The 13,076-nt window shown below is 37.2% G+C and overlaps 1 protein-coding gene across 3 annotated transcripts in view; it reads right to left on the bottom strand.

Annotated features, from left to right (window-relative positions):
• Positions 1-13,076, bottom strand: part of arhgap23a (Rho GTPase activating protein 23a) — an 80,268-nt gene that overhangs the window by 50,130 nt on the left and 17,062 nt on the right. The window contains exon 2 of one of the 3 annotated variants that reach the window (XM_067419274.1): positions 3,219-3,293. The exons of the other annotated variants lie outside the window; for them this stretch is intronic. Within the exon in view, the coding sequence (XP_067275375.1) occupies positions 3,219-3,293 (75 nt within the window). The remainder of the gene's footprint in view (positions 1-3,218; positions 3,294-13,076) is intronic. 3 annotated transcript variants of the gene reach the window in all.

Genomic DNA, 13,076 nt, shown 5'->3' on the forward strand with positions numbered 1-13,076 from the left:
AGCCAAATAATTTATCAGTAGGGCATAGTTTGAGGTCTTGTTAATTATAATAATAACTTGATTGCGGTGATGGATAGTTATCAAGAAGTTTATATGCCGCATCTTTCTTAATCTTTATACTCATACTCATCTTTTTAATGCAGTATCAGTACATTTTGTATATTTGTTCATGCTCATTACCGTTTTTATTTTTACATTACCTTCAGTGGAAACTTGCCTATAGTGAATCTTTAAAAAATAAATAAATGTAATAGTATATCTTTAATATTTAATAGTATAACATTTGAATGAAAAGAACTATCGTAATATATCAGTACAACCCTATTTTAAACTGGCATTCAAGTAGAGAGGTGTGTTACAACTCATTTTTTAATAGACATTTAGTAACCAACTAGTCAACTTGACCAACAAATGGCCACAGAAAAAAAAAAAACAACAACAACAACAACAACAGCTTGTATATGCAGTGCAACTAACATACCCTACTTAAATCTATGAAATCTAATGTCAAATCCCATTCTGAATAACGCTGACAAATAGGTCATGCACATAAATAACAGCTATTATTAATATAAACCGAATCAACAGGCAGCACAGGACCAAAAAGTGCAAACTGATAGCTGATTATAAACAGAACTCCTCAAATAATAGTTACTAAGCCCTGCACAACTGGGTTTGAACATGCTTCTTGTGTATGAAAGGATAGCTTGACGTGTACCACATTATTCAAGAAGCGTATTGTGATATTCCATAAGGATGTCAAGGATATTCCAGATAGGATCTGTTTTTGTCAAGTTATATGCAGGTCAGACATGAAACAAACTACAACATGAAACGACCAGTAAATGAATGTATAAAGAAATCTGTGTGCTCCAACCACAGAGGTCATATTTATGTGAAAAATAAATGTACAAATGTGACTTATGAGAGATCTATGTATATGAAAGATAATAATTAAAGCATCCTAATAATAATGATAATAATAATGCGTTCGATTTATATAGCGCTTTTCTAGGCACTCAAAGCGCTTTACATAAGGGGGGAATCTCCTCAAACCACCACCAATCTGCAGCATCCACCTGGATGATGCGACGGCAGCCATTTTGCGCCAGAACGCTCACCACACAACAGCTGATTGGTGGAGAGGAGACCGAGTGATGAAGCCAATCAGGTTATGGGGATTATTAGGAGGCCATGATGGACAGGGGCCAATGGGCAAATTTGGCCAGGATGCCGGGGTTACACCCCTACTCTTTTTCCGAAAGACATCCTGGGATTTTTAATGACCACAGAGAGTCAGGACCTCTCCTCTCTAATTACCCTAATTATATCTCTGGGAGTATTCATAGGTTAATTGACATCTGGCGATATTAAGTCTACCCTCTTTTCAATTGAATTTACAACAAATTTCCAGTTCTCTTTTGCCATCTTCTGCTCTCCATTAGACTCTCCTGTCTGTCTCTTTTCTCTCTGGCTGGTGGAGAGCTGCAGAGAGAGGGGCTTGTTGTGGTCAGAAGTGGCCCTCCCTCACAGGACTGACTTTCTGTGTCTGCCTTTAGTTCACTCAACCCTGTGTAATTAACAGATGTAAATTATAATGTTGGACTGCAGGGATGACGTGTTTTTTCCCTGTGTGTTCACATCTGTACAACTGTATGTGTGGACTCCATCGGCTAAAACTCAGTGGGAGAGGAGAGGAGAGGAGAGGAGAGGAGAGGAGAGGAGAGGAGAGGAGAGGAGAGGAGAGGAGAGGAGAGGAGAGGAGAGGAGAGGAGAGGAGAGGAGAGGAGAGGAGAGGAGAGGAGAGGAGAGGAGAGGAGAGGAGAGGAGAGGAGAGGAGAGGAGAGGAGAGGAGAGGAGAGGAGAGGAGAGGAGAGGAGAGGAGAGGAGAGGACTTATTACACTAACACTACAATAAGCTTAACTTATTGCCATTATTTAAAATGAATTTGAATTTTATGAAATCTTCATCACTGCAATCAGAGAGGATCCAGTTGTCATTCTTACAAACGAAACAATGCACTATGTCCCTAATAACGTATTCCGCCAACTGGCAGGTAGTTTTTTTTATTTGCCAATGTCCATTTACTCACATTAGCTGCTTGCCAAGTGTAAATTCTGGACCCGTAATTCCAAAATAAAGCTGGGACTTGGGAATATTCCAGTAGTGACCTCCGAAAACATCCAGACGATGGCACTCAACCATAACAGAATACCCCCTAGGAGCTTCCAGCCCAGCTTGGAACAGATAACAGCTCATTTAAAACAGATAGCAACTCTCAATGATACTAATGGCTAAATCTCTCTCTCTCTCTCTCTCTCTCTCTCTCTCTCTCTCTCTCTCTCTCTCTCTCTCTCTCTCTCTCTCTCTCTCTCTCTCTCTCTCTCTCTCTCTCTCTCTCATGTACAGAACATTTTGGTTTCCTGTCCCAATAACACACATTCTTACATAAACACACACAAAGCTTCAGACATTATTGTGAATATAAACCATGGTTCTCACTATCAACCCATCTGTGAACTCTTTCCTGTTGTTTGTGAGGACTGTGCAGAGATACAGTCTCTGTGTGCTGTGAATGGGTTTTCTGGGATAGGTGTATTGTCCCGCAGGCCCTTTCATGTTGCCATGTGAGATTCAGGTTAGCAGAACTGGCAGAGAAGTCACGCAGATGCTGATTACAGATGTGGGCAGAACTTTCTGCTCTGTCCTTCTGTGACAGGCAATTTTTATTTGCTGACAATCTTATGAGTCTCTTAGGTTTTGCAGTCACACTTTTCACTGCAGGGTCAATGACAAGAGGGTCTAATATAAAGGACAGGACACTTAAAAACATACTCTTTGTATTTATGTTGGTTTCATATTAATCTAAAATTATTTTTATAGTTTCTTTACCTCTTGAATACGATGCAAGTGAACAATATCGTTTAAAAGTTTGGGGGCCAGATAAAAACGAATACATTTCAAAAGTGGCAGTAAAGACATGTATAATGCTACACAAGGTATCTATTTCAAATAAATGTTTTAAATAAACTTTTTTAAATAAGAATCCTGAAAAAATTCCATGGGCTCCACAACAATTTTAAGCAGCACAACTGTTTTCACAACTGATTTTTGAAAGATCATGTGACATTTAAGTGAAATGAAATACAATTTCATGAAATAAGATATATTTATGATAATAATTTTCAGTAATAAAGTAATAAAGCAGGTGGCTCACTAGTTTGTGGAACTCCTGTGACCTCTCAGCTACACTCCTGTCAGACCTACACAAACAGCTGAAAGAGAGAGATGGCTGGAAGGAGACAGAAACGCAGAGAAATGTGTATTCATAGATTTCAGCTGAGAGATAACCAAATAAGGCAACAGCTTAAAGAAGAGACTGATCTTGAAAAACAAAGTAGCAAAAAGGATAGTTGGAGAAGATGGAGGTATGGTGGAATGTTAGCGGTTGAAATAACAAACAACACAGCATGCCCAATTACAAAAAACAAGCTGAAGATCAAGAAGAGATGATTTACTGATAAAGAAAGGTCACAAACTGAGATCTGTTAAAGGGGCCATATCACTGAAAGCTGGATTTTGGTATTTAAAAATAATAGAGATTGATGTTGTACTATGTCGACATGTCCACGAAGCAAAGCTCCTTAACGGTCCACTCAGACTTTATGGAAACTAAGCTGCAAAAATGGGTCATTCATAAATCATGATGCTATTGACATCACAAACCATTAGCACTTATATGACCACCTGCGTTTACACATCAACGTCTACTCAGTATTCAGCAGATTGTCATGTAAGACCTTTGTTTGCTTGACATCATGACCATTCAAAAAACTGGGGTTGGTTAATATTTTTTGAAAGTCTCTTGTGCTCACCAAGGCTGCATTTATGTAATCAAAAATACAATAAAACAGTTATATAATGAATATTATTACAATGTACAATATTATATGCAATTTAAATACTGTTTTCTGTTTTAATATATTTTAAATGTATTCCTGTGAAGACTTCAGTATTCTTCAGGTCACAATATCCTTCAGAAATCATATAATATGCTATGTTTTTTATGAATCATTTCTAATTATTATATTTAGAAAACAGTTTTGCTGCTTAATTTTTTTTTTTTTTTTGTGGAAACGCTGATGGACTTTTTATTAGGATTATTTGATTAATAGAAAGTTCAAAAGAACAGCATTTATTTGACATGTTTTGTTACATTATAAAAGTCTTTAAGTTTACATTTGATCGTTGAATGCATCCTTGCAGAATAAAAGTATTAATTTCTGTTCTCTTGAAGTGTATAATACATCTGCATCTTTTCAAAATCTATGTTGGATGTCCAATTTTGAGTGCTGTATTATTAGAGTGCTGTTTTTTTTCAAGCAGGACATTGTAAATTCCAAACATTAATGTGGGCTTTTTTTTTCCTTTTCTTTTGCTACTGTATCTTTAAGACATGTCTCTCTTTAAAAAAATTGTGAAAACATAGAAAATTTACATTTAAACTAAATGATGTACATTTAAGCAAAATAACCTTAAAACATTATCAGCAGGCCTCACTGCAAAAGCATAGATAGAATATGGCTCCATTAAGAATTAAAGCATGAATTCTGATGGATAACTAATGAGGAATATAACAGGATCAGGCAGAGATGTCCTCCCTGCCCTCAGGCTGCTGCTGTGTTACCCTACGCTCAAATTATCTCTCCATCAGCTACCCCAGCAAGGCAAGTCCCAGGCTCCAATCCCGGCCTGCCTGGACATGCTTCCCTAGGGAAAAACATCTTATCCTCAGAGAGAGGGATGTTTGTGTTTATAGGGCAAGGGTTGCATGCTCAATCATACAGAACTTGAGCCTATCAAACTGTGTATTTGTCTAAACAATGATAAACATGATGCTGAGGTCAACAAGCTGGCCAGTAATTGAGGACAAACCAATAAACTCAGAATATCCAAACACAACGATCCACATAAAAGGCTGCAAACCACAGACTATACTGTTTGGCCTTGTTCCACCAACTAGCCAGAAGAATAAAAACGACAACGGAGTTTGTCATGAACAAATTTGTATATATTTTGAGTTTTGTGGACAAACTCAATGACAAAGCAACTCATTTGTGAATGAAACAAATTGAGGGATATTGAAGAACAAGGATCTTCAGACTGAATGAGAGATTGGCACGTTGGCACGTAACCTTTAGATTAAACTGATAAGGGTTTGTTTTACTCAAGTTTTAATAAAGGGGCCATATAATGGCACATGCACTTTTACTAGCTGATTGTATGGAAATGCGTGTTGGCAGTGCCTTTACACAACCATCCTATAATGATAAAATGAATAAATAAAAATAAATAAAAAATTAATCTCCTCATATGTTTTCTTCTGTCTCGCATCAAGCCTTTCGACTGTGTGACGTCACATGGTCGGACACCCCTCCTACAACTGTTGAGTGACAGCAGTGTTTCAACACAGACCCGCCCTGAGCGAACTCTGTCATCATCATAGTTCACTATTGTTGATACGCTGGAGCAGAATGGCGTCTAAGCGATTGTAGTGTTCTGTTCTTGGGTGTAATAATGAACACAGCAGTCATTCTGATGTTCCTAAATCTGAACTGCTGAAGACGCATTTGTATCTCACTACACTAACATTACCCTGCCTGTACATAAAGATAGAACAAAGTAACATTAAGTTAAACCATTCAGAAATGTCCAGCTCGAAGGCCGTCATCTTGTTCCGGGTTCAGACTGATACAATGGCTGCGTCCGAAACTTGGAAAATGCTGGCTTCGGAGGGCACATTTGAAGGTAGGAAGGCATCAAGCAATGTCCGAATCTAATGTTTGCTTCACTTTCTGTCTCCTGAGATACCTTCATCTGATCGATTTTTGAAGTCAGCATACATGTATCCTTCGCTGCCTTTGGTATCCCACAATCCTGTGCTTTCCATTCAGTGACAGTTGAGCTTGAAAAATAATATGTGTTTAGTTCTCACCAAAGCTCTCTCTATTTTGCTGTAGATCATTAAACCGTTACACTGCCTTAGAAGTCTGTCCGAAATCAGTTTCGTGAGGTGCATTCATGCACAAAACGCTGCCTTACAAGTAATTGCCTGATAAGGCAGCGAGGCAACGAGTCAGCTGCCTAGGTTTTTGGATGCAGCCAATGTGTCCTCAGAGACTCCTGTTGCCATCCTTGTCATTTAACTGGGGTGGGGGAGGGGGTGTTGAGCAAAGCTCATTAGCATTTAAAGTTGTATGCACTGAAATGGCTTGCTGAAAACAGCTGTTTTTGACCAGGTAAATGAGTGTTTTCTTACAATACTAAGGATCATTTTTAATTAAAGTATATTACAAACTTTTCATTTAGACACTAAAGAATCATATTACCATGTACAAAAATGGCATTATATGACCCCTTTAAACCCAGTCATGCAACTGCTCTTCTGCCACTCAGACCCGTGTTCTGGCGGGAAAGTGACGTCGATGCATACTATGCCTCTATTGTTGTCTTTATCTAAAGCTTGACAAATGTCAAAAAGTTTGTAGAATTTTGTGGTATAAATGAGAAATTGCTTATGATAAGACTACTGGAGTATGTTTTGGTCATGAATTAACCAGTTTGTTTAACGAATATTATAGTTGAATATTATTATTATAATAGAATAATATATGAAGAGTTCAGATGCAAAAGCCTCTAAATCCATCTGACGTTTTTCTTTAAAATAAGCATTTTTGTCAGGGTTCCATGTGAAGGTTTCTAAGTACTGGTACTTCTGAATGGGCTGAGGCTAGGATTTAGTGAGTTTAAAGTGACAGTATTATATGAAAGTATAGCTTACTATATGTAGAGAGCATTCACTCAGTATCATCTCATTTTTGACCAAAGTGGCTTTTAGAGGCTTTTGCATCTGAATTCTTCATATATAGTCTGTAATTAATCTGTTAAATGAATGATTCACTCATATGACTGATTGCCATCTACAGATGTACTTGTATAGCCTAGAAAGGATCATTAAACAAATCTTTTAGGTGAAGAGTCACTGGAATGAATAAACTCTTGACAATGACATCATGCCCATTGAGTACAGCTAAATATACAGTTCGATCAGTCTTCTCTTCTCTTCCTTCCTCTCTTTCTCTCTCTCTTCCCCACACACAGCTGTGTACCACATCAACAAGCGGAGCTGCATTAGCTGCTGTTTTCTGCTGAAAGAGAGAGTCATTGTGTGATTTTCCTCACAACACAACAGCCCTGTGCCCTGCCCAACTATGCCTTTAATTCTGCTCTCGTTTCCCACTCTCTCTTTCTGCAGGGCACACAGGAATGCAATCCAGTAGGAAGAGAGGCAAATTCATCACATTCAAGCAAAAATTGCCCTCTGCCCACACTGTACTGACAAGGAATGGAAAGTTTCGGCTTTTGCTGCGATATTACAATCAAATGTGCATAAAACTCGCAAGATTGGGCAAAATCTTGGAGAAATTAAAAAAAAAATACATGCAGAACGATGTGGTTTCAGGGTATAATTCAGGATATTCATTATATATTCACTTTAAAATGAAAATTCTGTCATCCTTTACTCACCCTCAAGTTGTTTCAAACCTGTATGAATTTCTTTCTTCAGCTGAACACAAGGGAAGATATTTTGAAGAATATCAGAAACCAAACAGCTAACTGGAGCCATTGACTGAGTTCCATAGTATTTTTTTTTTCTTACTATGGAAGTCAATGACTGCAGTTAACTGTTTGGATACTGACATTCTTCAAAATATCTTCCCTTGTCACTATATACAAAACAAGCTCATAAGAATATTTTTTAAGTACTAATACAAATTACATTGTTTAAAATAGTTAGAGATTAAGTATAATATGTTGCAGCAGCAAACTTAAGTCAACCACCTTACACCATCATTTTTAGTGTAAAAGTAATTTTTAGTAAACTAAACTAGTATTTTAAACAGTAGTTAATGTGGTAACAGTTTGTAAGGAATACTGCCGTGTGTGACTGTAACCCAATTTACTGGAACCATTTACACAAGCATGCATGTAAAAAAGTCATGCTGATGAGTCCATCAGTCACATGAGCTGCTGGTAGAGATGGGTGGACAGGGTCACTGTCACGGTTATTCCTATCAAACGCAGGTCACTGAAGTGACTGCAGGCTACAGAGACAGTCAAAAGTCTAACAAGAGCACTCCCTTAATGACTTGTTAGTTTACATTAGGTTATAGAGACTGACACAGAGGGAGAATGAGAGCACAAGAGAATGAGAGAGAGAGAGAGAGAGAGAGAGAGAGAGAGAGAGAGAGAGAGAGAGAGAGAGAGAGAGAGAGAGAGAGAGAGAGAGAGAGAGAGAGAGAGATCAATAAGCAGCCATTATGTGAGTGCCGTCATCCACTGGGAGCAACGGTGGAGGCCGACGCCCATCTGGGGCTCAGCATTCAACATCTAAAGCCTACAGCAATCATTCTTGAAATACAGTCCCAACAACACTGCAGTGTATAACAGCATACTGCTCACACATGTCTTACACTGTGCCCCGGCATTTCAATACGATGAGTCAGCGATATCTGAAGGGTGGAGCGTTATTGAAGTGGCTTCAGGACTCTCAGTTCTGTTTTAATGTATGTGGCACAGGAAGACACTTTTGTTGTTGATGAGCAGAAATGTTTGATTAGTTCTCGCCATCACTGTTGTTCTCTCCTTCTGTTTCTGTAAATCACTGGTGGAGGGTGTGTGTCATCTCGCACCACCCAGACCACCCTTTCTCAGAAAGGAAGCCTTTCTAAATTTGGGTTTGTAGCATCATGGATCAGTATGCATCAATTCCTGATTCACCACACAATTTCCTGTACTCAAAGAAGCATTAAACCGGCATGAGATGAGAGAGGATCTAAAACTCTCCCTACTGTGTAAGTCTGACCACTCAAAATCCTGAAACACTCTTAATGAACTTCCTCTAAGGGTTTAGGAAGTCTCTTCTAAAAGTATATATTTCCAATTATCCATATATACATCTACACATTTAACCTCTTTCCTTGCATCTTTTTCCATCCATCCATCAATCCATCCATTCATCACGCATTCACTAACAGTTTGTGTCAAACCAAATGTGCATTTTATTCAAAAAGAAGATCCAAAAAGCTGACACAAGACCTTCATTTAGTATAGTGTGTGTGTGTTGGGGGGGGGGGGGGGGGGGCATTGAATATGAATATGATTATAGACATTCAGACCCATTAGAATATTGTCCTTTGGATCAGCATGGATTTCTAATACTTTTGTTTTGCAAAAGTGACACTAAATACTACAGTAAATATGATGGAACAATTAACTAATCTAATTAATTTAACTGAGAAATGCCCAGCAAAAGAAAAACAATGCAAGTCATTATTGTGTTATATTAGCCTGTATGCCAGCTGAACTCAGCCCCGCCCACCACATTTGAGCTCTGGCAGTTTGGTCTGGACTTGATTCATAGAGAAGTAATTATGCCCGAACAGAAACTGTTCGGACCAATGAAATCATCAGGGCAGACTTTAGACTATGATGGACAGATAATAAACAGTAATGTAATCATCCACGTCATCAAAGGGGCTTGGTTGAATTTGTTCAAATCCTAAACGGAGAGTTTGTTTGTATATGCATTCACCTTCACAATTTCTCTCTGCAATGATGATCATGTTGGTAAGTAACTGTTTAACTAGGCATGTGTCGATTTTCGGTAATGCGATATATCATGATAATGAATATGTACGATATTGTTATTGTGGGCACTTCAAAATATCGTAAATAATAATTTATTAACAATTATTAAGAAATTTATAATGCACTCAAGAATACTTTGCCCATCAACCGTATAAATGCTCAACACAATGGACACGCGCTCAGATGTAAAAAAGCCCAACGTGCATGACTGAACGGTTGAAGGAGACGGGCTGAATGAAGTGCCGCTCAGTGACAGCAGAGGGCACTGATGGAGCGGCAGAATGCGGCGTTTACCCGGGAAACCCCGCAAACAAAAGCAACAGCGCTAGTGAAGAAGTTTTTAAAACAGCCGTTCATTTTTGTAATCTCAATGTTGTTCATCAAAGCACCAAATACTTAATACTTAAAGACTTAATAGGCTATTTATTTTTAAACTTAAACATAATGTTTTAATCTGGACTACAACATGCCCTATTGATTAGAATTTTTTGGATTATTTGTCCAAAAGACATACGACTTCATTAGTTAACATGTTAATTCAATATTACCAAACAGACAATGAAAAATAATTATAAAGAATTAATTATTCTAAGTATGGTTAATTTCTAAGTTGCTGTTTAATAACAAAACTTTTTTAATGGACCTAAGATAAACTAACAATGATCAGTATTTCTTAACATTACCAAAAACATTATACTTTCTGTAACAAATGTAGCTCTTCCTCAATCATAGTTAATGCATTAAATAATGAGACCTTATATTAATTTGTTACCTGTTGTTCTTTATAGCCTAATTCTTTTGCACTTTAATCTGTTTGAAAATTGTACTTTTACAGCTATAGAAAAAATTAAGAGACCACTTAACATTGATTTCTCTTAATTTTATTCCAGAGCTGTTTATATTTTTGGTGCATTGCATTATTGTATTTATTTTAAACATATTACAAAAATAGTTCTTAAAGCTGTTATGCTATGAAAACACTTTTTTTGCAATTTATTTCAATACCGTGATAAAAGTGTCGCAATTAATCGCAACATGAAAAATTGATATCGGCACATGCCTATGTGTAACCTTAAATTCTTTTTTTTTTTTTTTTACAACACCAGCGAAGATCGTTTATTTCAGCGCACGTGCAGACAGGGTCGCCAAGTTTTTACAACAAAACCCGCCAACTACTAACCCCAAACAATTGGTTCCCGGGGGGAAAAAAAGGCCGTTTTGGGGGTAAAATTTGTTATTTTGGCAATGTGTATGGTTGCCTACTAAAATTTTTGCATCCCTGGGTGGGTCTATATATCGCATAATTGACGTCACATGGAAAACAACCCTCGGAAAAAAACGCGGACTTGGCAACACAGCTCTGATTGGTTGTAGGTCTATCCCCACGCCCCATAATCACAGCCCAATGGAGCAGCTTCAGACTCATATTCTGACTAGAATTGAGTATGACCACGTCAGGCTAGTGTTATATATGAGAAAAACATCAACAAGTTGCTTTTAAAATAAATCTTTAATTTGATTTAGCATAGAATTTATTACACATGACCATTTAAGGGCGGGTGTGATAAATGTGTTAAATAATTTGTTTGCGCTATTTTAAGTAAGTTTTAAGAGTTAATTAAATTTAAATGGGTTAAAATGGCAGTCCTTATAATGTTAAACAAGATTTCCATTTCCAATAAAAGCTGCTTTATTGAAATTTCTACTATTCACAAAAAATATTAAGCAACTGTTTTCATAAATAATAATAATAAATGTTTCTTGAGCAGCTAATTAGCATATGGTTATTGACAAATCATGTGGCACTGAAGACTTTGCCATCACACAAATAAATTACATTTCTAAATATATACAATTAGAAAAAAAAAAGATTTTAAATTGTAATACTATTTCAATATTAACTGTTTTACTGTATCAAATAAATGAGGCCTTGGTGAACATAAGAGACTTCTTACATAAACATTTACAAAATAATACCAAATCCAAACATTTGAATTGAAGGGTAGAGTTGAAAGAATGAAACAGAGAAAGTTGAGTTTGAAAAGCAGGCCCATGTAATGATGTTTAAACAGTGTCTAAGTGCTAATGGACCTCTGCTCTCTAAACATTCACCCTTTTTTCTCTCATAGACAGCAACACTGAGCTTGTAGTTTGGCACAAATTCTCTCTCTCTTTCTAACACTCACACACACACACACACACAAACTATTTCCATACTGCAGAGCGAGTGATCACAATAGGGCTTTTTCAGGACACATAAGTGCAAACCAAACTGTTTATGCACAATCCTGAGTTCCTTCCATTGTTTCAGATATAGGCTACAGTCTTCTAATGAAATTAGAAATGAATTAGCAATTTATTGTGTTTTAACAGCACTGTTATGTAATGCTTCTTTGTGTGTCTAAACAATATAGATCATGCAATAATTAATAATAAAGATCATGCAAATTACTTAATGCAGACTGACAATTGTTCTGAATGTGTTTATTGGAGTGCATATGACTGACTGCTCTGATCTGATACGTGTGAGCAGCACTAAAGGCAGTCTGCTGATCTCTCTAAATGAAATGAAGTGTGTTCTCATGTCCTCTTCTTTTCTTTCCCTCCTCTCTGCCCAACCGCTTTGTGATAATTGAATCAGGGTTCAATTAGGCATGACTGGGAGAGAGAGCAGCACATTAACTCTCTCAAACTCTCTCTCTCTCTCACTCACTCACACACACACACACACACACACACACACACACACACACACACACACACACACACACACACACACACACACTCCTGCCACACCCTCAGAGCACAACAACACCGGACTATATTTATGAAGTGCATTTGAGTTTACATGAGTCCAAAATGAGAAAATATTATCTTTTAATCTCACTCCCTGATCTTTTTTTATCCTAAATATCTCTCTCACTCTGTGTGCGTGTTGGTTAGGAACTATGGGGGTTTTATTGTTGCATTATTCCAAACAAATATATTGTTATCCACAAATAAACGTAAAGCGATTCACAAAAAATAAATAATTTCACAACTCAATAGATTGAGATCCACAAATATATGCAGGAGTTTCACAAAAATTATTTAGATTCACAAATAAATACAATGACATTTGTGAAAACCAAAAAATATACCGGTATGTGGATTTTTTTAAGTCACAAACACACAAATCTGCCTTGCATAAGTTGCATTCATTTGTGAATCGCTTCCTGTGCATTTGTGGATCTCTTCTTGCACATTTGTAAATCGCGTGGATTTTGAAACATTTCTAGCATCTTGACTCTAACAAATCCACAAATAGGTAGACTCCACCCACTGTCTACTTAAGCCATATTGTGCTGACCAATCGTAGCATGTT

The sequence above is a fragment of the Pseudorasbora parva genome, chromosome 2, assembly GCF_024679245.1.
Source record: "Pseudorasbora parva isolate DD20220531a chromosome 2, ASM2467924v1, whole genome shotgun sequence".
Lineage (NCBI taxonomy): Eukaryota > Metazoa > Chordata > Actinopteri > Cypriniformes > Gobionidae > Pseudorasbora > Pseudorasbora parva.